The sequence below is a fragment of the Balaenoptera borealis genome (genome assembly GCF_965194805.1).
Source record: "Balaenoptera borealis genome assembly, chromosome: 3".
NCBI lineage: Eukaryota > Metazoa > Chordata > Mammalia > Artiodactyla > Balaenopteridae > Balaenoptera > Balaenoptera borealis.
The window spans coordinates 83,307,156-83,331,881 of NC_138866.1; the positions used below are offsets into that span (position 1 = coordinate 83,307,156).

General features: G+C 38.0%; 1 protein-coding gene and 1 long non-coding RNA gene across 2 annotated transcripts in view; one reads left to right on the forward strand and one right to left on the reverse strand.

The window, feature by feature from the left end:
• Positions 1-24,320, forward strand: part of BUB1B (BUB1 mitotic checkpoint serine/threonine kinase B) — a 59,915-nt gene extending 35,595 nt beyond the window's left edge. Inside the window, exons 15-23 of the mRNA XM_082384950.1 lie at positions 1,896-2,170; positions 10,599-10,732; positions 11,028-11,168; positions 11,525-11,625; positions 13,774-13,923; positions 15,546-15,688; positions 18,591-18,762; positions 19,552-19,658; positions 21,466-24,320. Coding sequence (XP_082241076.1) covers positions 1,896-2,170; positions 10,599-10,732; positions 11,028-11,168; positions 11,525-11,625; positions 13,774-13,923; positions 15,546-15,688; positions 18,591-18,762; positions 19,552-19,658; positions 21,466-21,697 — 1,455 coding nt within the window. The 3' untranslated portion in view covers positions 21,698-24,320. The remainder of the gene's footprint in view (positions 1-1,895; positions 2,171-10,598; positions 10,733-11,027; positions 11,169-11,524; positions 11,626-13,773; positions 13,924-15,545; positions 15,689-18,590; positions 18,763-19,551; positions 19,659-21,465) is intronic.
• LOC309625523 overlaps positions 1-24,726 on the reverse strand; it is a 62,970-nt gene that overhangs the window by 25,716 nt on the left and 12,528 nt on the right. The window lies entirely within an intron of this gene.

Here is a 24,726-nt window from a genome sequence, read left to right on the forward strand (position 1 = left end):
TTAATCTGAAGACTTTTAAAGGGAGACATGATCAGTAGCTATAGTGATTTAAAACAGTATATTCTCCACATCCTAGGGAATGACTCAAACATGTTTTTATTTACTTATTTATTGAGGTATATTTTATATTCATAAACTGGACAAATATTAATTTTTATATATGTGAATATCCATGTGGTCTTCACCCATGTCAAGATACAGAAAATTTCCAGCAACCCAGAGGAACCTCGGGAGCCATTTATGACTAAAAGTGCTCAGGCCCCATTCCAACTATACTGAATTGGAATTTCCAGGGATAAAACCCAAGCATGTATTTTTATTGGTTTTAAATAGTTTCCCAGGTAATTCTAATATAGGTAATCCACTGACTGCTATGAAAAGATAATGATGTGGAAGAATAAGTTTTACATACTGTGTTCTGGAGAATACCACCAGAGAATAGATGGATAGGCTGGATTTGGAGGTAGTGGTTCTAGGTTCAGCTGTTCAAGGATGGACTAAATTATTAAAGGGGTAAATCTCAATCTAGTTTTTTTGTCTTAAACCTTTTACTTGAATTTTGTTAATAGATACCTACCAGGATTCTTTCCCCTACAAAAAAAAAAAAATTTAAAGTGTCTAAACTAATAGGGCCATAAGTAGAATTTGCATAAAATTTATTCTTAGAATGCAGACATCTATTTTACTCTAATCTTACATTTTTTAGTTTCACTTATTGTTTCTTCTAGATGTATCTCACCTCTACTAAATAACGCTGAGTCAGAAATTCAGAGTATATATCATATTGGTAATGATCTAGAAAATTAATATCTAGTATCTATAAGGGTTAAATGAAATAGGCACTTTTGTGTACTTCAGGTAAATGTATAAAGTGGTACAATCCCTCCGAGGGCAGTTAGGCGGTATGTATAAAGACCCTTAGTGTTCAATTACCTTTTTGACCTGATAGTTCTACTTTTATGAATTATTCCTAAGAAAGTTAACATATTCTTAAAGATTTAAATCTACAAGAATATTTAAAATAGTTTTATGACAGTGAAAAACAGGGGATAACCTAAAACATTTGGTCAACTTCTGACAGACCCACAATGTTACCATCATGTTTCTAAAGAATTTTTAATAGCACAGAAAAATATACTAAAAAATATAATGAGAAGGAATAATATAGACTAGCATAGATGCTATAATTTCATTTGTTTTAAAACCTCTTTTTTAAATGCATAGAATATGCTTGTGCATGTATCCTACCAGATGTATATGGTCACAGCAGTTGCCTCTGGGGAGTAGTAACTGGAGTGGAGACGTCAGGGGGAATCAAGTGTGGAAGGGAGACTTTTTCACTATATATCCTTTTAAACTAGTTGACTTTTTAAAACTATATACCTGCATTACTTTTAAAGACAAAGGCATATTTTAAATGTTTTCCATTATTTTATACTTTTTTTCCCATATTTTCTACGATGATCATGAATTACCTTTAAGAAATAAAATAGAAATTAAACATTTGTCAAAGAAAAAGACTTAAAAGCTAGGAGGACAGCAGATTATTGGAACATATTGTAGGCCAAAGCCAGAAGAAAAATAGTATTAGTCCTCTAGTTCCTAGGTGAAATTGGTGGGAAAAAAACATTGTCCAGTATTTTTCCTTTGTATGGAGAATCCCCACAGTGTATTTTTCGATGAAATATAATTTGCTGTTTTCATAATACAAAACCTTTTTCCTCAAATGTAATGATGTGCTTTTTAAATTTGTCTTTCTCTAGAGATTCTGATATGATACTTTTGCACCCTGTGTTAAAAATCACTTATCTAAATATGTATCTCTTTCACTAAAAAAGATAGGCCATTCATATGCTCACTGAAATGTATGAGCTAAATTTTTTGTGGTTTTTCAGGATGAATTTACAGGAATTGAGCCCTTGAGTGAGGATGCTATTATCACAGGTTTCAGGAATGTAACTATTTGTCCTAACCCAGAAGACACTTGTGACTTCGCTAGAGCAGCTCGTTTTGCATCCACTCCTTTTCATGAGGTAATATCCTTGAAGGATCTCCCTTCTGATCCTGAGAGACTGTTGCAGGAAGAGGACCTAGATGTGAAGACTTCTGAGGACCAGCAAACTGCTTGTGGCACTATCTACAATCCAACTCTCAGCATCAAGAAGCTGAGGTGACTGGTGATTATAGGTTGTACAAATCAGGTTGTTTGAAGGCTCTCTTATTCTGTGTGTGCTTGTCAGTTATAACAATCAATTATGAAGCTTTTACTACCTGCTGGGTACTGTGCTAAGTGCTTTACCTGACAGCTGGGCTCCTCCAGATAAAGTATTAATGGGATTTAGTAACTGATTTGATTTTAAAGGTTAAAAGTAAATTTTTCTGGTTATGGTATCTTTGAGAAAACTCAGCAAAGTGTACCTGACTGGTAGAGACGAGGCATTTATTTTTCCTTTAATATTGAGGTTAAAATAATGGTAGAGTAGGTTGATGCTAATTTCAAATAGGCAATTAGAGACATGTTTTTGTTCTTTTTTTAACATCTTTATTGGAGTATAATTGCTTTACAGTGTTGTGTTAGTTTCTGCTGTACAGCAAAGTGACTCAGCTACATGCACACGTATAGCCCCATATCCCTTCCCTCCTGTGTCTCCCTCCCACCCTCCCCATCCCACCGCTCCAGGTGGTCGCAAAGCACCAAGCTGATCTCCCTGTGCCATGAAGCTGCTTCCCACTAGCTATCTATTTTACATTTGGTAGTGTATACCTGTCAGTGCTACTCTCCCACCTCGTCCCAGCCCACCCTTCCCCCTCCCCGTGTCCCCAGGTCCACTCTCCACATCTGTGACTTTGTTCCTGTCCTGCCCCTAGGTTCATCAGAACCACTTTTTTTTTTAGATTCCATATATATGTGTTAGCATACGGTATCTATTTTTCTCTTTCTGACTTGCTTTACTCTGTATGACAGACTCTAGGTCCATCCACCTCACTACAAATAACTCAATTTCGTTTCTTTTTATGGCTGAGTAATATTCCATTGTATGTATGTGCCACATCTTCTTTATCCATTCATCTGTCAATGGACACTTAGGTTGCTTCCATGTCCTGGCTATTGTAAATAGTGCTACAGTGAACATTGTGGTACATGACTTTTTTGAATTATGGTTTTCTCAGGGTATATGCCCAATAGTGGGATTGCTGGGTCATATGGTAGTTCTATTTTTAGTTTTTTAAGGAACCTCTGTATTGTTCTCCATAGAGGCTGTACCAATTTACATTCCTGCCCACAGTGCAAGAGGGTTCCCATTTCTCCATACCCTCTCCAGCATTTACTGTTTGTAGATTTTTTGATGATGGCCATTCTGACCGGTGTGAGGTGATACCTCATTGTAGTTTTGGTTTGCATTTCTCTAATGATTAGTGATGTTGAGCATCTTTTCATGTGTTTGTGGGCATTCTGTATATCTTCTTTGGAGAAATATCTATTTAGGTCTTCTGCCCATTTTTGAATTGGGTTGTCTCTTTTTTTGATATTAAGTTGCATGAGCTGCTTGTGTATTTTGGAGATTAATCCTTTGTCAGTTCCTTTGTTTGCAAATATTTTCTCCCATTCTGAGGGTTGTCTTTTCGCTTTGTTTATGTTTTCCTTTGCTGTGCAAAAGCTTTTAAGTTTCATTAGGTCCCATTTATTTATTTTTGTTTTTATTTCCATTTCTCTAGGAGGTGGGTCAAAAAGGATCTTGCTGTGATTTATGTCATAGAGTGTTCTGCCTATGTTTTCCTCTATGAGTTTGATAGTGTCTGGCCTTATATTTAGGTCTTTAATCCATTTTGAGTTTATTTTTGTGTATGGTGTTAGGAAGTGTTCTAATTTCATTCTTTTACATGTAGCTGTCCAGTTTTCCCAGCACCACTTATTGAAGAGGCTATCTTTTCTCCATTGTACACTCTTGCCTCCTTTATCAAAGATAAGGTGACCATATGTGCGTGGGTTTATCTCTGGGCTTTCTATCCTGTTTCATTGATCTATATTTCTGTTTTTATGCCAGTACCATACTGTCTTGATTACTGTAGCTTTGTAGTATAGTCTGAAGTCCGGAAGCCTAATTCCTCCAGCTCCGTTTTTCTTTCGCAAGATTGTTTTGGCTATTCGGGGTCTTTTGTGTTTCCATACAAATTGTGAGATTTTTTGTTCTACTTCTGTGAAAACTGCCATTGGTAGTTTGATAGGGATTACATTGAATCTGTAGATTGCTTTGGGTAGTATAGTCATTTTCACAAAGTTGATTCTTCCAATCCAAGAACATAGTATATCTCTCCATCTGTTCGTATCATCTTTAATTTCTTTCATCAGTGTCTTATAGTTTTCTGCATACAGGTCTTTGTCTCCTTAGGTAGGTTTATTCCTAGGTATTTTATTCTTTTTGTTGCAGTGGTAAATGGGAGTGTTTCCTTAATTTCTCTTTCAGATTTTTCATCATTAGTGTATAAGAATGCAAGAGATTTCTGTGCATTAATTTTGTATCCTGCTACTCTACCAAATGCATTGATTAGCTCTAGTCGTTTTCTGGTAGCATTTTTAGGATTCTCTATGCATAGTATCATGTCATCTGCAAACAGTGACAGTTTTACTTCTTCTTTTTCGATTTGGATTCCTGTTATTTCTTGTTCTTCTCTGGTTGCTGTGGCTAAAACTTCCAAAACTATGTTGAATAGTAGTGGTGAGAGTGGGCAACCTTGTCTTGTTCCTGATCCTAGTGGAAATGGTTTCAGTTTTTCACCATTGAGGATGATGTTGGCTGTGGGTTTGTCATATATGGCCTTTATTGTGTAGAGGAAGGTTCCCTCTATGCCTACTTTCTGGAGAGTTTTTATCATAAATGGGTGTTGAATTTTGTCAGAAGCTTTTTCTGCATCTGCTGAGATTATCATATGGTTTTTCTCCTTCAGTTTGTTAATATGGTGTATCACGTTGATTGATTTGCGTATATTGAAGAATCCTTGCATTCCTGGAATAAACCCCACTTGATCATGGTGTATGATCCTTCTACTGTGCTGTTGGATTCTGTTTGCTAGTGTTTTGTTGAGGATTTTTGCGTCTATGTTCATCAGAGATATTGCCCTGTAGTTTTCTTTTTTTGTGACATCTTTGTCTGGTTTTGGTATCAGGGTGATGGTGGCCTCATAGAATGAGTTTGGGAGTGTTCCTCCCTCTGCTATATTTTGGAAGAGTTTGAGAAGGATAGGTGTTAGCTCTTCTCTAAATGTTTGATAGAATTTGCCTGTGAAGCCATCTGGTCCTGGGCTTTTGTTTATTGCAAGATTTTAAATCACAGTTTCAATTTCAGTGCTTGTGATTGGTCTGTTTATATTTCCTATTTCTTCCTGGTTCAGTCTCAGGAGGTTGTGCTTTTCTAAGAATTTGTCCGTTTCTTCCAGGTTGTCCATTTTATTGGCATAGAGTTGCTTGTAGTAGTCTCTCATGATCGTTTGTATTTCTGCAGTGTCAGTTTTTACTTCTCCTTTTTCATTCCTAATTCTCTTGATTTGAGTCTTCTCCCTTTTTTTCTTGATGAGTCTGGCTAATGGTTTATCGATTTTGTTTATCTTCTCAGAGAACCAGCTTTTAGTTTTATTAATCTTTGCTATTGTTTCTTTCATTTCTTTTTCATTTATTTCTGATCTGGTCGTTATGATTTCTTTCCTTCTGCTAACTGTGGGGTTTTTTGGCTCTTCTTTCTCTAATTGCTTTAGGTGTAACGTTAGGTTGTTTATTTGAGATTTTTCTTGTTTCTTGAGGTAGTATTGTATTGCTATAAATTTCCCTTTTAGAACTTCTTTTGCTGCATCCCATAGGTTTTGGGTCGTCATGTTTTCATTGTCATTTGTTTCTAGGTATTTTTTGATTTCCTCTTTGATTTCTTCAGTGATCTCTTGGTTATTTAGTAGCGTATTGTTTAGCCTCCCTGTGTTTGTATTTTGTACAGTTTTTTTCCTGTAATTGATATCTAGTCTCATAGCGTTGTGGTCAGAAAAGATACTTGATATGATTTCAATTTTCTTAAATTTACCAAGGCTTGATTTGTGACCCAAGATATGGTCTATCCTGGAGAATGTTCCATGAGCACTTGAGAAGAAAGTGTATTCTGTTGTTTTTGGATGGCATGCCCTATAAATATCAATTAAGTCCATCTTGTTTAATGTGTCATTTAAAGCTTGTGTTTCCTTATTTATTTTCATTTTGGGTGATCTGTCCATGGGTGAAAGTGGGGTGTTTAAGTCCCCTACTATGATTGTGTTACTGTTGATTTCCCCTTTTGTGGCTGTTAGCATTTGCCTTCTGTATTGAGGTGCTCCTATGTTGGGTGCCTAAATATTCACAATTGTTATAGCTTCTTCTTGGATTGATCCCTTGATCATTATGTAGTGTCCTTCTTTGTCTCTTGTAATAGTCTTTATTTTAAAGTCTATTTTGTCTGATATGAAAATTGCTACTCCAGCTTTCTTTTGATGTCCATTTGCATGGAATATCTTTTTCCATCCCCTCACTTTCATTCTGTATGTGTCCCTAGGTCTGAAGTGGGTCTCTTGTAGGCAGCATATGTACGGGTCTTGTTTTTGTATCCATTCAGCCAGTCTATGTCTTTTGGTTGGAGCATTTAACCCATTTACATTTAAGGTAATTATCGATATGTATGTTCCTGTTACCATTTTCTTAATTGTTTTGGGTTTGTTATTGTAGGTCTTTTCCTTCTCTTGTGTTTCCTGCCTAGAGAAGTTCCTTTAGCATTTGTTGTAAAGCTGGTTTGGTGGTGCTGAATTCTCTTAACTTTTTTTTTTTTTTTTTTTACAAGATTTAAATAGACTGACACCAAGCATTGTACATGGATGACCACAACAAAAGCAACAATGATTGCAATTACCAAACATGAAACACACTCATACTATGTCATAATATTGACATTCAGTCCAGTAATCCTCCACTGTAACAGCTCCTTTACTTTGCAGTGAAAATTGATTTGTATATTCTTTGCCTCTGAGTCCTTGTGGGATTTTTTTTTTTTTTTAATTCAGACAGAAAGTCACAAAAATTATACTCATCCTCATCAGTTCACTCAGTCCCATGTAATTCATTTTTTTTTCATCTTGATCTTTTGTTAGCACTTTTATGAGTTCATCAGTTTTTCATTAGAGTTCTGAAAATGCTTATTCATTCAGTTCAGCAGTACAGTCAGTTACCAGAAACCTGTACTTGTCAGAGTCTTTTCCATGAATTTCTTGAAGATTCTCTTAACTTTTGCTTGTCTGTGAAGGTTTTAATTTCTCCGTCAAATCTGAATGAGGTCCTTGCTGGGGAGAGTAATCTTGGTTGTAGGTTTTCCCCTTTCATCACTTTAAATATGTCCTGCCACTCGCTTCTGGCTTGCAGAGTTTCTGCTGAAAAATCAGCTGTTAACCTTATGGGGATTCCCTTGTATGTTATTTGTTGCTTTTCCCTTGCTGCTTTCAATATTTTTTCTTTGTATTTAATTTTTGATAGTTTGATTAATATGTGTCTGGGTGTGTTTCTCTTTGGGTTTATCCTGTATGGTACTCTCTGTGCTTCCTGGACTTGATTGACTATTTCCTTTCCCGTGATAGGGAAGTTTTCGACTATAATCTCTTCAAATATTTTCTCAGACCCTTTCTTTTTCTCTTCTTTTTCTGGGACCCCTATAATTCGAATGTTGGTGCATTTAATGTTGTCCTAGAGTCTCTGAGAGTGTCCTCAATTCTTTTCATTCTTTTTTCTTTATTCTGCTCCCTGGCAGTTATTTCCACCATTTTATCTTCCAGCTCACTTATCCGTTCTTCTGTCTCAGTTATTCTGTTATTGATTCCTTCTAGAGTATTTTTAATTTCAGTAATTGTGTTGTTCATCACTGTTTGTTTGCTCTTTAGTTCTTCTAGATCCTTGTTAAATGTTTCTTGTATTTTCTCCATTCTGTTTCTGAGGTTTTGGATCATCTTTACTATCATTACTCTGAATTCTTTTTCAGGTAGGTTGCCTATTTCGTCTTCATTAATTTGGTCTTGTAGGTTTTTACCTTGCTCCTTCGTCTGTAACAAGTTTTTCTGTCGTTTCTTTTTCTTTTTTTTTTGATGAGTGGTGCTGAATTCCTGTCTTACTGGTCATTTGGCCTGAGGCGTCCAGCACTGGAGTTTGCAGGCAGTTGGATAGAGCCGGGTCTTGGTGCTGAGATGAGGACCTCCGGTAGGCCTCACTCTGATTGATATTCCCTGGGGTCTGAGGTTCTCTGTTAGTCCAGCGGTTTGGACTCGGAGCTCCCATCACAGGAGCTCAGGCCTGACATCCGGCCTGGGAACCATGATCCCGCAAGCTTTATGGCATGGTAATAAAAAAAGGAAGAAAGAAAGAAGAAAAAGAGCAGTACAATATCAAAGAATAAAAAACAAAATAAAATTAGAAAGATAAAAAATATATTAGGAAAAATAAACTATAATTGAAGCAACTGCAACAAGGTAAAATAAAACCACAGCAGAAAAAAGGGAAAAAAAGGAGTGTGGGGTGGGGAAGAAGCCAAAAGGAGAGATTACTAACAAAGTATAAAGAATAAAATAAAATTAGAATAATAAAAGATTAGGAAAAATAAAAATATAAAAGAATCAACAGCAGTGAATCAACAAGGTAAAACAGAACCCAATCTAAAAGAGGAGAAAAGAAAAGAAAAAAAGCCTTGACTATGGGGGCAGAGTTTAGGCAGGGGCGGGGTTTAGGGTGGGGCAGGACCTAGGGCATGGGGGTGCCGTTTGAGCGTAGGGCGGGGCCTCTGCTTAGGACCTGCACAGAAGGGGAGAGGCAGCACATGGAAAGAAGGACCTCTAGAGTGTGGCGTTTGGAGTTTGGAGGTAGGGCCCTGAGTGAGGGTGTAGGGGCGGGGCTTGGGCTCTGCAGGGCAGGAGGGAGACTCCGAGGGCAGAGGATTAGGCCCTGGAGCCCAACAGGCTTCCCAGTGCCTGACTGGACACGGAAGGCACTGGCCGTGTTACCTTCCGTTCCTTCATGCCCCTCCCCGACGGTCTCTGGCAGGGTCTCCCCCACCTTACCCCCACTGGGCCACTGGACCCCTAACCATGGGTGGGTCCCGCTGGGTGTAGGAACTCCTTCCCTCCCCCAGACACCCCTCAGGGGTGCTGGTCCCTGAGGTCCGACCTTTACTTTTGCTCCCCCTTCCCTCCCTCCCACTCCCTCAGGACCCGCACGTCTGGAGAGGGCCTCAGTGGGCAGAGGATCAGGCCCAGGATCTCAGCAGGTTCCTGGGGGTCCAAGTGGGCAGTGGAAACCTGGCCACTCTCCCTTTTGATCCTCTGCCCTCCTAATGGTTCCCCAATTTCCCCCTTTTGGCATGGGATCCCTTAACCTCCCTCAGGCGCCCCTGAGGGGTGCCAGTCCGGTCCCCCCTCCACTTCTCTTCCCCCTTCACTCCCCCCACGCCCCACGTCCTACCTGGTGGCTGGGGCTTCCTCCCATCCCCTTAGATGTCTGTGGTCCCCCACCAGTGCCTGGCAGGTGCCCTAGTTGTGAGGAGACACGAATTCCGCGTCCTCCTGGTAGCCATCTTGACTCCACTGGAGACTTGTTTTTTTAAAGTATCTTTTGATAGAGAGATGGAAATGAATAAAGAAGAGGGGGGAATGGCATAGAGAGCCAGGGACTAAGCCTTGTGATCTCTCCATATTTAAAAGTCACCTGATTTAAACAAACTTATTCCAGTTTTAGGAATATTCTTTTTTTTTTTTTTTTTTAAGGAGCAAGCTGCTTTTTTTTTTAATTTTATTTTATTTATTTATTTTTGGCTGCATTGGGTCTTCTTTGCTGTGCGTGGGCTTTCTCTAGTTGTGGCGAGTGGGGGTACTCTTCGTTGCGGTGCGTGGCTTCTCATTGCAGTGGCTTCTCGTTGCAGAGCATGGGCTCTAGGGTGGGCTTCAGTAGTTGTGGCACGTGGGCTCAGTAGTTGTGGCTTGCAGGCTCTAGAGCGCAGGCTCAGTAGTTGTGGCGCACAGACTTAGTTGCTCTGTGGCATGTGGGATCTTCCCAGACCAGGGCTCGAACCTATGTCCCCTGCATTGGCAGGCAAATTCTTAACCACTGTGCCACCAGGGAGGCCCAGGAATATTCTTTAATTTGCCACTTTGTGCTTTTAAAACTGTATTTTCAAACTTTTTTCACATTTTCTAGCATGTATTCACCTTGAATAATTTCCCGTTTTCTTTCTTGACCTTTGCTTATTGAAGAGTTATAAAGTCCAAAGAAGGGATAAAGAGGAAGGAAGTTAGTGTCTTAGTTTTTCTCAGTCAGTTTAGAATAGATGTAGAATAAGGCATTTCCTATAGATTAGGTTAATAAAACATAAATTTAATGCTTGGCATTGCTTTTCAACCAGAGTAGATAAAGTTACCTAGATTCTGATTATGAATCTTTTTTTTTTTTCAGGAAAATAATGGACTTTAAAATTGAGACTATTGAATAGCAAATAAAAGTATAATAAAGTTGATGTAAATTACCCCCTTGAGGATTGACTCATCTGTGGTTCTTTCAGCCCAATTATTGAAGACAGCGGTGAAGCCACACACTCCTCTGGGTTCTCTGGATCTTCTGCCTCGGTTACAAGCACCTCCTCCATCAAATGTCTTCAAATTCCTGAGAAACTGGAGCTCACTAGTGAGACTGCAGGTAGGTTCATATATACCATTTGTAAACAAATATCTATATCCATGTCCAGTGAACACTTATTTATCAGAGCAAACCGAGGTATAAGTATTTCTTCTCTAGAAAAGTTACCATAAATTGTGAAATCTCTAGAATAAGTGAGTACTAACTGAGTTCGGTATCATAAAGACCTGAGATAGATGAGTGTTGTTAGGTTAGCAGTATTGATCATGCAGTCATGGTTTTTTGTCCCCCTCCTCTGTTATAATACCCATTTTAAGTTTTGGGATAATTTTTTTTCAACGTTTTTTTCCCCCAGACAGCCCTACTCAGTCACCCTGGTGTTCACAGTATCGCAGACAACTACTAAAATCCCTACCAGAGCTGAGTACCTCTACAGAGTTTTTTGTAGAAGATAGACCAATGCCTAATTTGGAAATAGAGAAGGAAATTGAATTAGGTAAGTATCGTTGAATGCATGTCCTTTTGTGTATGACAGTATACAAATAAGTGATTATTTGTACTTGAATTTGATGCTTAAGTACAATCAATATTTCTAGAATGTAAGAAACAACATTATAGAAGTTGACACATTGATAAGTTCATGTCCCAGTAACAATAGGAATTCTGTCTTCCCCTCTTTCAATTTTTTTATCCCCTCTTTCAGTTTTTAAAAAATGATTTTGAAAAGTATTCTAGATGCTACTAACTGGCAAATATAAAGTGAGTGCCTTTAGCCCTTAAGCCAGGAAGTAAAAGCTAGGGAGCTATACCTATTCACAGTGATTTTGAAATGGAATCAAACCTTCTCAACAGATAATGAGGATTATTGCATTCAACAACAATACCTGATATGTGAAGACTACAAATTATTCTGGGTGACACCAAGAAACTCTGCAGAGTTAACCATAATAAAGGTGGGACTGATTCTTTGTCATTTCAATTTCTTTGTAAATAATGTTGGTTGAAGCAGTAACTGTGGCCCCATGGTACCATCAGATCCTTTTCATAGTCTATAAGCTTCCTTATAGGAAAGTCAGTGATGCATAAAGAAATCACTCACCATTATATGCCAAGATCAGATATCAAAAATGAGAGGGTATTGTGTAAATCTCTCAATGTGTCCAAACATGTCAGGTGTTACATCAATTTTATCTTTTTGAGGACATCTGAAATTTTATGGCTCGCTCCAATCTGGACAAATTACATTCTAGGCTTGACACGTACACACACACACACACACACACACACACACACACACACACACACACACACACACTATATTACCTTGAAATTTCCATTCACCATCATCCCAGGGATTCACATGACCTCTTTTTTATATTGAATGCCTAGTTACATTGGATCCCATTTTCTTCTTCTTTCTTGGTTTAAGTCCTCATATTTTAGTAGCTTCCTGAGAAAGGATGCATAGGATGTAAATTTTTTGAAACCTTGCATGTCAGAAAATTTCTTATTCCACATCTTTGTTTGATTGGTAGGTTGGCTAGATATTAGAATTCTAGGTTCAAAACTTTTTTTCTTTAGAATTTTGAAGATAAGCTCCATTAGCTTTTGGCTTCTAACCTTGCTTTTAAAATCTTTTGCCATTCTCTGTGTGATTTTCTTTTTTCCCCCTCTCTCTGGATCCTTGTAAGATCTTATGTTTGTCCCCAGCATTCTGAAATTTCACAATTACATGCTTTGGTAAAAGTGTATTTTCACCCATATGCTAGGCCCTTGATGGCCATTTCAATCTGGAGACTCCTTCAGTTCTGAGAAATTATCTTCAAAGAAAAAATTATTTCTTCTCCCCAGTCTTTTCTGTTCTCTTATTCTAGAATTCCTTTTATTAGGATTTGGGGTCTCCTGGACAGATTCTTTAAAAACCTTATCTTTTTTTCTCCTATTTTCTCTTTGTCTTTTTGCTTTACTTTCTGAATGTTTTGTCAACTTTATTTTCAGTCTTTTTACTGGGTTTTTCATTTCTTTTATCATGTATTTAATGTGTAAGAGTTCTTTCTTTGTAGCATTCTGTTCTTCATTTCAAAGATGAAATATTCCTTATCTCTCTGAGTGTACTAATGATACATTAATTTTCTTTTTTTCTCCCTGCATCATCTATTTCCTTTTGTTTGTTTTGATCTCTGTCTTTCATATTAGAGGCTTTCTTCAGGTCTTTGGCTCTCTCTTCATATTTAAGTGTGGGATGCTAGAAAGCCAGTTGAAAGTTCTGTTATATGGTGGGACCTTGACAGCTGTAGGCTTCACTGTACAATGATCTCACTTGGCCATTTTGTTGGAAAATCCCCAATCTTTGGGTCTTTTGAGCTTATCAGATTCCTCAGAGAAAACTTCTGGTTTCCCGCCTAAAGCATGTAATCCTGGCTGCTAGCCTCCTGAAAGTTGCATGGGGAAGTTAGTCTGGAGAGTAGAGGGGCAGGAAGGTGCATCTTAACATTTGACATATAATAAACTTTTTCCATTTGACATATAATAAACTTTTTCCATTTGACATATAATAAACTTTTTCCTCTTCTCCATATGGTATTCCCACCCTCAACAATGCATGGTGTCCTCTAGTCCAGAGCCCTTCTGTTTTATATTCTCTAGGAATAAACTTCTGGTCTTCAGGAATGAGAGAGAGGCAGTTGCTAGGCTGGGCTACAGGAGCAGGAGGGGAATCTGGGGACTGATGTTCTCTTTAACAGAGTTCAACCACTCCTGTTTTAGCTCCACCTTCACCCTTACTTCTAGAGGTAATTAGTACCACCAGTTTTATATTATAGGGAGATGGTCTTGTATAAATTTGGTTGCTCTCAGCTTTCTCCACTGCTAGAATCAGCTTTCTTGGGTCTGTTAAGTGGATTGTTACCTCTTACTATTTTCTTTCCAGCTTTCAGAATTTCCTGCTGCTCCATCCTTTATTATAGATTTCTACCTTTTAAAATATCCCGTTACTGTTATTTCTGTTGGGATATAGGAAGGGCTGGAGGGAATGTTTTCATTCTGCCAACTATAACCATAGATTCTAATGACTCTTATTTTTAAAATATATTTTCTTACAGGTATCTTCTCAACCTGTCCCATGGGACTTTTATATCAACTTCAAGTTAAAGGAACGTTTAAATGAGGAGTGTGATAATTTGTGTATCTGTTATCAATACCAAGATGGCTGTATTGTTTGGCACCAATATATAAACTGCTTCACCCTTCAGGTTTGCAATAATATGAAAACATATCATTTAAAGTCCTCAAGTAGAGAGATTTGTGCTCTATTTAGCAAAGGAATTTAGTACAGAATTCCTGTTAATCTTCTAGAAATAGACCAATTAAATAATGAGTTAAAAGCATTGTTTTCTTTTTCCAAGTTATTTTGACCAAGAACTTCCTTTAACTTTTTATTATGTCAATTTTCAAACGTATAAAAGTAGACAGAATTGTGTAATGACCTGGTCATCTAACTGTGATCATCACCAGCTCATGTCCACTTTTGTTTTAAATTCCTGGTCTGATAATTCCAACATCCCTGCCATGTCTGGTTTTGATGCTTGTTCAAATTGCATTTTTTGCTGTTTGGTATGCCTTGTAATTTTTTCTTGATAGCCAGGCATGATGTACTGTGTAAAAGGAACTACTGTAAATAGGCCTTTAGTAATATGATGATAAGGTGTGAGGGGAGGGAAGGTGTTGTACAGTGCTATGATTCATCGTCTTTTGCAGCGAGCCTATGCCTTTGGACTGTGAACTTGACAAGTTTCTCAGTTTCCTACCCCCACACCCCCTACCACCCGGCTTAGGTAGGACCAGATGGTTGGAGTGGGCTGGAATTGTGTATTTCCCTTCCCCAGGTCAGGTAGGCTCTGATAATGCCCCAGCAGGTTAGGCTCTGGTTAACTAGTTTCCCCTGAAAGCAGGCCTTTTTAAAAAGAACAGAGTGCTGTGGCCTGTTTCAAATGGTTCTTTTTTCCCCTCCCGCTGCTGGAAGCGGGGAATTTTTCTATGATATTTACTGTGAGAACCTGGTCTGGCTCCTAGAGGTAAAGTTCACAAAAATGTGGGGCCCCCCTGTGCTTACAGATCCTAAAAGAGTCGTTGATTTTTCAGTTGGCTCAGCTTTTTACATGTTAGGACAGTGGCAACTTCCAAGCTCCTTAAGTGAGGAATGGAAACCAGAGGTCTATTTTTGCCACTCTTATTTTATCTATACTATCCCCCTGGATCATTTTTGGAACCCAAACACAATATATCTTTTTTGGCCACACCACACGGCTTGCGGGATCTCAGTACCCCAACCAGGGATTGAACCCAGGCCCTTGGCAGTGAAAGCCCAGAATCCTAACCACTAGGCCACCAGGGAACTCCCCACAATATATCATTTTATTCTTTGGAATGTTCTTAAGAAAGTTTTACTGCCTTTTTTTAGTTTAGTGTTTCCGAGGTTTTTATTTCTCATCTCTCTTTTTAAATTGAAGTATAGTTGATAGACAATGTTATATTAGTTTCAGGTGTACAACATAGTGATGGTTTTGCTGCAATTTTGATGGTAATACAAATTCTCCAAAATGGTTGGAATGATGGTATTTTAAAACTACCATTTATAGAGCACCTATTATGGGCCAGGCTCACCCCTGATGCTCTTCATCCATTATTTTATTAAATCCTTATAAACAATCTTATTGGAGAGCAGCATTATTAAAAATGGGACAAAAACCCAACATACAAAGGAGCCGACATTCTAATAGAGAACAATAAGGAAGAGTACAGGGCAGCAGTAAACAAGGTATTGAGTATAAGTCACCCCAAATTAAGAGATAGTTTTCTATCCTTCTATTTCCAGGATCTTCTTCAATACAGTGAATTTATTACCCATGAAATGACAGTGTTGATTATTTATAACCTCTTGACAATGATGGAGAAACTACACAAAGCAGAAATAGTCCATGGTGACTTGAGTCCAAGGAGTCTGATTCTTAGAAACAGGTTGGTCCTTTTCATTCTCTTATAATTCTATCAGCTTTGTCGTAAAACATGGATAGTTACCATTCTCTTTTGCCTTTTGATAAATGCCATAATAATGAACACAGTGTGGTAAGAGAATATTTGCTACCTAAAACTCAATAGTCACTGGGAATAGTTTAAAAGAATTCAAACAAAACAACACATTGAGGAAAAAATTCAGAAAAAAAGAATTAACAACTCTATTGTGATGATTCCTGTCAAGAAGAGATGTAAAATCTGGATATTTGGGGAAATGTGAAGTAGACTGTCCAGTCTTTCTTTGTGTGGGGCCAGTGCGGAGCTAGCAAGGATGCTAGCAGAACTGAGGCACTGCTCAGTTTCAAAGACCAAAGCTTAAGTCACACCAGATTGAGGTAATTGCCAAGAGAAGCAGGTAGAACCAGAGTGCAAATGCAAACCATGCCAAGGAATGGGGCTTAGTGTTCAAATTAAATCCAGTTTAGCCATCAGGTTCAAGGGGTGAGCACAGAGCAGGAAATAAGAAATGAAGCCCAAATACTAAGAACTGAGAAAATACAGACAACATTGAGGCATAAACAAGGCAAAGATGCTCAACAATTTTTGTTTTATGGAAAGGACTAGAGGACCAACACACCCTTCTAATAATGGGCATTGATCTCATGGTATTTGAGTGAAGCAGTCTGGTTTAAAGATGCTTTGTCTGCCCCAAGCCTATGACTTGGGTAAGCAGTTAACTTTCTCTCTGAGGTCATTGGTGTACACTAAAAGCTGGAATCATTCTTTACATTTCTCCTGACTACTTATTCTATAAGAAGAAACTGAATTAGACTCTAAATCATAGTTGGCATGGAAATTAAAAGAACCTTCAATGTATTTCTGCAATTATAACCAAAAGAATTAGAGCATCCTACTTTCTTCCCTGAGATGGCAGAGTCCTAAAGGCTTCCCCAGGCATAATACAGCAGCATTTCTCATCCAGGGCACCATAGGTACTTTGGATGAGATAATTCTTTGTGCAGGTCTGGTCCAAGCATGCCAGGATGTTTTATATCTATTTCCCTGTAACTACCTCTCACCCAATTAAATACAAATTACAATCCCCCAGCCATTGTGATCACCAAAAATCTCCCCATATGTTTCCAAATGTGAGAACCCCTGGTATAGTTTTTATTTTCGTTCTATTTCACAGCACTGAAATTTCAGAGGATAGTGCTAGAGTTCTCAGGACTTTTCATGGAAATTGTAAGCAAAGAGATTTTCTAAGCCTTTTTGGGATTAGGCATTTGTATGCTGTGTATTCAGATATCCTTCTCTCAGTCACTAGAGGACTCCAGGAAACCACATAGTGTTGAAGGGACATTGCCTTTTACTTTGACACAACTTTTCAAATTTGATAGGAAATTTCATATAGATTCACAAGGAATTGAAAGAGCCTTTTTTTTTTTTAACATCTCTATTGGAGTATAATTGCTTTACAGTGTTGTGTTAGTTTCTGCTGTATAACAAAGTGAATCAGCTACATGTATACATATATCCCCATATCCCCTCCCTCTTGCGTCTCCCTCCCACCCTCCTTATCCCACCCCTCTAGGTGGTCGCAAAGCTGCGAGCTGATCTCCCTGTGCTATGCGGCTGCTTCCCACTAGCCACCTATTTTACATTTGGTATTGTATATATGTCAATGTTACTCTCTCACTTCATCCCAGCTTACCCTTCCCCCTCCCCGTGTCCTCAAGTCTATTCTCTATGTCTGTGTGAAAGAGCCTTTTGAAATCATTTAATGCAGTTTCTACATTGTGCGTGTGTGTGTGTAAAATGAGATCCAAAAAAGTGGAATGTCTTGCCCAGGGTAACAGTGAATGGATGATTAGAGAGCTAGGAGACCTTCCTGCTTCTTTTTATTATTCTCAGAAACATTTTTCCTACCTCTCCCAAGTTTTGAAAATATTTGGGAATTATAGTTTTATGATGGCCAAAAACAAGTTGTAGTACGGAATCATAAATTTTAAAGTAAAATAGATCATTCTGTGCTGTGGAGGTATACGTGATAGGATTAATCAAAGCCTGTATTTAGGAATATAAGCCCTGCCACTGATATCAATCAGGGATTTGAAAAAACCAACTGAGAAAGCAGAGAAACAGAAGGAACACATAAAAATAATCCATTTTTTCCTCACATAAATAGTTCCTATGTCTCTTTGGAGAATAGCTTTATTACATGGAATAGATACGCCTGAGGAAAATCAATAGTGAATTAGTGCTATAAAGTTCTTTTCTGTTTTTTTTTTTTTTATAAGGAAACAGGATTGGAATTACATATAAGAGGAAGACAGAGTATGGTATTAATTTAATATAAACAGGATGGTTTACAGTATTTTGTAAAGGTATCACTTTACCAAAAAACAGCCTTATGTTGTTTTCAGTTAAACTCTGGGAAGGAGGGATCTGAATGACACTCGGAAAGCCTAATCTAATAGTAAACAAGAAAGACTGTGACATCTATAAAAGCTTAATTTCCTCCATCATAATTCTTGTCAGTGTATAAACCATTGCTGTTATATATGTTAATATGTACAGTGCAAGACAGAGGCCTGCAGTCTACTTCCAGTATTTAGTTTATATAATATGGAAACTTGATAAATGTTCTGTGGTGGCCATGCACAGTGGCTTAGATATAGCTTGGGTCACTAAACTAATCTTCACATTCCCCAGTTGGGTGGATACTGCCACTGCTCTTACAGGTGCATTTTCATAACTAACCACTGGAGGGAGCTATTGGCATAGCTAAGGCACACCTGCAGTACCTCCTTTTTTTTCTTTCTTTTTTTTTTTTTAAAGACCAGCTATGCAGCTTCTTTCATGGCCTATTTTTATTATCTCCTTCTCTTACATCTGGGCTTAGAATCCACGATCCCTATGATTGTAATAAGAACAATCAAGCTTTGAAGATAGTGGACTTTTCCTACAGTGTTGACCTTAGGGCACAGCTAGATGTTTTTAACCTCAGCGGCTTTCGGACTGTACAGATCCTGGAAGGACAAAAGATCCTGGCTAACTGTTCTTCTCCCTACCAGGTAAGTGTAAAACAAGCTTGAGCGAATACGGAGAGGGTTTCTTAATCTCTTTCTTACCTAGATAAGCCATGAAAGCTAGTGTTTAATGATATTGTCTCTCCTGGAACAGATGACCTAGTTTTCAAATATCACCAAGTCAAGCAAAATGTACCATTTTTCTGTCACAACACTGAGGAATTTATACATACACGTGCAGACACATGACTAACTCAGTAACCTAAGTGTCAGGGCCATTTCTACCACTTATCTGTGTGGTCTTTTGTAAATCATTTTCTGTGATCTTCTCTGTAAAATAAAGATAATAATCAGCTCTGTTTACATCAGAATTCTTGTGAGGATTAAATGAAATAATGTATATAAAAAGGACATTAGGACAAATATAAAGTGTTTTATATGGTGGCATTATATGCAGAAATCCCTTCTGACTCAGCTCTGGATATATGGCATTTTGCTGATTGAATATGTGGCATAGCCCTGAACTAGTCATGTAGAACACATTTAGATCACAGCTGGAGTCCATGCAAATTTAGTAGGTGTACAAATTTGAATTTGACAGTCCAGATATATTTGTCATCTTTTGTTCTAGGATAATTCCTAGAGTTGGCTCTACTGATCACTTCTTTGGGGAGTTTCTCTCTTTACTGTAACGATAAGTAACAGTCTACTAAAATGTATATCATAAAATAAACTTAGCTAAGCACTATAATACCTGTCAACTTCCTACATAAATAAATTGCCATGACAGTAGCAGAGAATGATTTTAGCTGATGGTGCTTTTTGTGATTTCAGGTAGATCTGTTTGGTATAGCAGATTTAGCACATTTACTGTTGTTCAAGGAACACCTGCAGGTCTTCTGGGATGGGTCCCTCTGGAGACTTAGCCAAAATATTTCAGAGTAAGTATTGGTGATTTCAGGGTCTTTGACTGTCCAAATAATGTTCTCTTTATCTTGGGTGCTCTCTCTGCTTTGACAGCCTTGGTTTCTTAGTCCAAATGCCATGATTTCATTAATTTTAACCAGTTTTCATTAGAGTATCAGTGGAGCACCTTGTGCAGGACAAAGGAATTGTTAATTAAAAATGGGAATCTGGGCTTCCCTGGTGGCGCAGTGGTTGAGAATCTGCCTGCCAATGCAGGGGACACGGGTTCGAGCCCTGGTCTGGGAAGATCCCACATGCCGCAGAGCAACTAGGCCCGTGAGCCACAATTGCTGAGCCTGCGTGTCTGGAGCCTGTGCTCCGCAACAAGAGAGGCCGAGATAGTGAGAGGCCCGCGCACCGCGATGAAGAGTGGCCCCCACTCTCACCGCGATGAAGAGTGGCCCCCACTCGCCGCAACTAGAGAAAGCCCTCGCACAGAAACGAAGACCCAACACAGCCAAAAATAAATAAATAAATAAATAAATAATTTAAATTAAAAAAAAAAGAGCCAGATAATAAGTTAAAAAAAAAAAAATTGGGAATCAAGCTATTCGGACTTCAGGACATCTTTCTGGACCTAGATGTATAGATGTATCATAGACATAAACCATGACTAGAGTATGGAAGCCTCTCAATTTAGAAGGCTTAATAGAAACATTTTATGAGAATAATTTTCTAACCAATTGGTGTTAGTCTTATGGCCCTTTTTAATAGCTTTTGTCAAAAGTTAATAAGCATCTCTTGAAGAAAGTCAAATTTCTAAATTACCTACTAATTTTAGGCTATTATTTATTTAATGAATGGGTGAAACCAAAGCAGAGAACTGAATCTCCTTGGTGAGGAAGTAAATGCTCTCTTAATAACAGCTGCTTGGTCTCAGAACCTTAGTATTCCCTCAAGCCTACTCATAATACTTATTAAATATCCCATGTTCTCCCTTACCTTATCATAGCTATTAACTTCGCAGAATAAGCTTACCAATCTAAAACTTACTGATACATTCTTTGGTTAAAAGAAAAGTCAGTGTTGAAAATTTAACACCCCTTCACCTCCATTTTCCCCTCCCAACAATTGAATTGTATTTTTTTCTTTATTTAATTCAGAATTTGGCCAGTCTTATTTGTCTCTAACATGTACTTTCAAAATAGGTTTGAAATATAATGTAAGGCATATAGGATAGATTCAGGTTATCTCCAGTTGGTTATGGTCCTAGGTTGGTCTTACACAAACAGAAGCAAGTGGGGTCAGGTGGGGTTTCCTAACAGCCTTGCCTTATACAATAATAGAAGCTTCTCTGATCTTTAAAAAAAAAGGTGCAAACATCATAGACTTAAGCAGTAGTTACTTCAGTTGAGCTTAGGATTCTGAGAAGGTTGTGAAGATAATAAACCACTGGGCGGGGGGAGAGAGGAAGCTGTAGTCTTTCTAATGACCTAGACTTTAGGAAAGTTAGAAGAGAGGAGACAAAATTCGTCTCTCTTCTGTTTGTAGAATCTTAGTACATGGAGGAAATTTATAGATTCAGATGAAAGATTTTCTTTCCCTTTATGTGCATTATATTATGGCTTTTCCCACTATGGTAGTCTTCTTTCTTTTTTTTTTTTTTTTTTTTGTAGTTTCACCTTGGGTTTTCAAAGGACACTACTTGAATGATCTCTAACCCTAGAGTTAGGTATTACCTTAAATCATGTTGGTGCATAAATGTACCACTGAGTTAAACACAGAAAGAATTCTAACTCCTATATGCCTAATCTTGATGAAAATGGTTTTATATATTTTTAGGCTAAAAGGTGGTGAACTGTGGAATAAATTCTTTGTGCGGATTCTGAATGCCAGTGACGAGTCCACAGTGTCTGTTCTGAGGGAACTTGCAGCAGAAATGAATGGGATGTTTGACACCACATTCCAAAGTCACCTGAACAAAGCTTTATGGAAGGTAGGGAAGTTAATCAGTCCTGGGGCTTTCCTCTTCCAACAAGATAGGCAGTCAAGTCTCTCGCAGATTCCTGCCTAAAACCAATGGTGGTACTGTGGAACACTGGACCTGTATATGCTATGATTTAATTTAGGTACACTACTAACACTTTTCTGCTTTTTGGTAGAAGTATATTTCTAGGTAACTGGCATTTTCTACTCAACAAGGTACCTCCTCTTGGCCTTGTCTAACTTTAACAAAGAACTGTTTTATTCTAAATGGATTCCATATTAATGGGTACCTTGTTGTCATTTAACGCATTTGTCTCAACTTTTCCCTGTGCTTTTCCCGTTTGTAATTTGTGACCTGTACCCTTATGATCACTATGTATTTTGTAAATAATAAAATAGTATCTGTTAAATTTGTGCTTCTAACATCTCATCTACTTTTTGCTAACTAAGGTAATAAATGGCCTGATTTTGCAGACAGGAGCTACTTTACCATGGAAATGTATATATTCTAGACTTGGAACTGTTATGATAGGATGGTAACGAGACAGAATAGCCAACCATTCCTTTAGGTGTTCCTGACCTTCCACTAAATGGTCTAGATTGAAAAGTAGATAAAATGGTTTACACAAGGCCAAATTTTCTTAAATTTCAAGGGGCAAAATTGTTTGTTTTTATTATATTTTAATGTTTTCATTTTTTATCCACCAAGCCCCTTGGTCTACTTATATAATCTAGCAGTGCTGCTGCTGCTCGGTGTCTTGATTAGGGCCGTGCAAGTTAGGAAAGAAAAGGTTTTGAATGGGCTTTAGCAACCTTTCAGGAATGGAATAATTACCATTCTGTTACATGCAAAATGACTTGGTGGGGGCACGGTTAATGAAGGAATAGAAGGAGATTTTGTTGTTTGGAAGATTTGAAGAGGCAGAATTTTAGAATAAAAAGATGACTTTGAAGCATGGAATCATTTGGGAGAGAATAGGTCTAAATGAAGTATTAGACTGCTAAACAGAAGCATGAATTACACCAGGTCTTGGGTATAGGGAAGGAAACTGGTAGAAAAGGGCAATGAAAATTAACTATTTCATATCTAAATATCAAAATTATCAAATGTGCCTCTATGCTGGTGCCTGATTTTTTTTTTTCACTCTAGTTGTCACTGTTACTGCTCTAAGATTGCTGGAAAGCAGAAGATTCTAAGTATATCTCAGCTAAAAATATTTAAGCATATATAGTTGAAGCACTGAAACATGATTTGGCTCTGAAGGATAATCAACTTAGAAATTTTTTGCTCTTAACCAAAATATGATTTTTTAAACATTTTCATGTTTGCTTCTCATACAACTAAGGATATGAAATTATATATCTGTATCTTTTATGTAATCGAACCCATCTACCCCTCTGCTCTCCTCATTTCTCAATCCACCTCTTTGACACACAAAGTCATTTGAGGCTGGATGGTAAATTTAGATTCTTTCTCAACATAGGCTTAGCTACCATCTAGTGAATTTTTCAGCAACCTTGACAGCAAGACTGACAAACCACTGCTTTATGGATAAAGCTTTGATTCTGAAAGTCCACTCTGAGGAGAGGGAGGAAAATCTGAGGAAGCTAATTTATTAGAGAACTTGCAACTGTTTTGCTACCTCTTCCTCCTTTCCCCATCCCCTCCAATCCTGACCTTTCTTTGTAGAGGGGAGAAAATAATACCTGACCAATTAGGACCTATGATGTCTTCGTTTTCTCTTTGAGCATAAAACCACAAAGCAGGCACATTTCCGCTTTCCTTATGTTTTATGTTGTTTGTCTTGGGAGAAGGAAGCGGAAGCCTCTATTTGTTGGCTGAAGCTTCAAATGGTTCTTATTTCTTGTCTCACTAAGGCAGAAATATAACGATAGACCTGAGAAAAAAAACATAGCTGAAAAGACAGAATCTTCACTTTTGTTTGAAAAGAGACCATGGAATATATAGTGCCTCACCATTCACAAAGTGTACATCCACTAATCTTCTACCACTGTTAGAACCTTCATCCCCCTGTGACAGCTGTACAAGAAGCCTTCCACCCAAGTCAGAGTGCTCTAACTGATGCCAAACCTGAATCTGGAAATAAAAAGATTTCCTTTAGCATTAGGACTTTAGACTATTAGTTGGGCTATTATCTCAAGGTAGATAAGAAAGCCTTTCAGAGGGTTAGCACAAAGCACTTTGAAATGACTCTTGTGTTAGGCTAAAATCTTTAGGCAAAGACAGCAAAGAAATGCTTCTTGTCTGTTGCATTTGGAAAAGAGGAATTCTTCCTCCAGCTGCACGAACTCATACCAAACTCACTTCCAATCTGGCTCATAAAAGTAAGATTTCCCTAGTGAGGAAGATGCGTTTTTAAAACAATTTTTAATATGGCAAACTTCGACCTTAATGAGGTTCTTGTTTCCACCAAAGACACAAGAAGCTATGAATATTTAATAGGATAAAGGTGGCATTTCAGAAAACTGGTGTTGAAATAATGGATTAGAGTTTGAACTCTATCACCAGCGCCACCACTATTTCATACAGCACCTTTGTGCAAATTAGAAAAAGGCCCCTTCCTCTAGCAGGTTCAGTACTTCCCTGTGCACCATAGCTTGACTGGATTTCAGTCCCCACTTACCCTCTCAACCTGGTATCCTTGTAAATAAATTGCACAGCCATATGCAGTGGTCTTTCCCGTTTCACAGCTTACCTGCAAAAAAAATTCTAGATAGATCAAAAATGTTAATGTAAAAAACTGAAAATATAAAATAGTAGATGACTTTGTAATTTTTTGTCTGTGACATAACACCAAGATTTATCCAGGAAGATTGCTATTTATTACTATAATAGATAAAAAATAAAACCTGACATAGTCACCTGTCTCTCCCCTCCCCCCCAAAAAAAAACCCTAAACGCAAACTAGGAAAAATTACTTGCCACACGTTTGCATCATTTTTCACTTGCATTATCTCAAGGTCTCATAACTAGTCTCTCTGCTTCCCCTACCCACCTCCAGTCAAATCAGAACCCTCCAATGGCTTCCCATCTCACACAGCACAAAATCGGAAGACTTCTCACAGCCTGCAAGACCCTACCAGGTCTAACCCTGC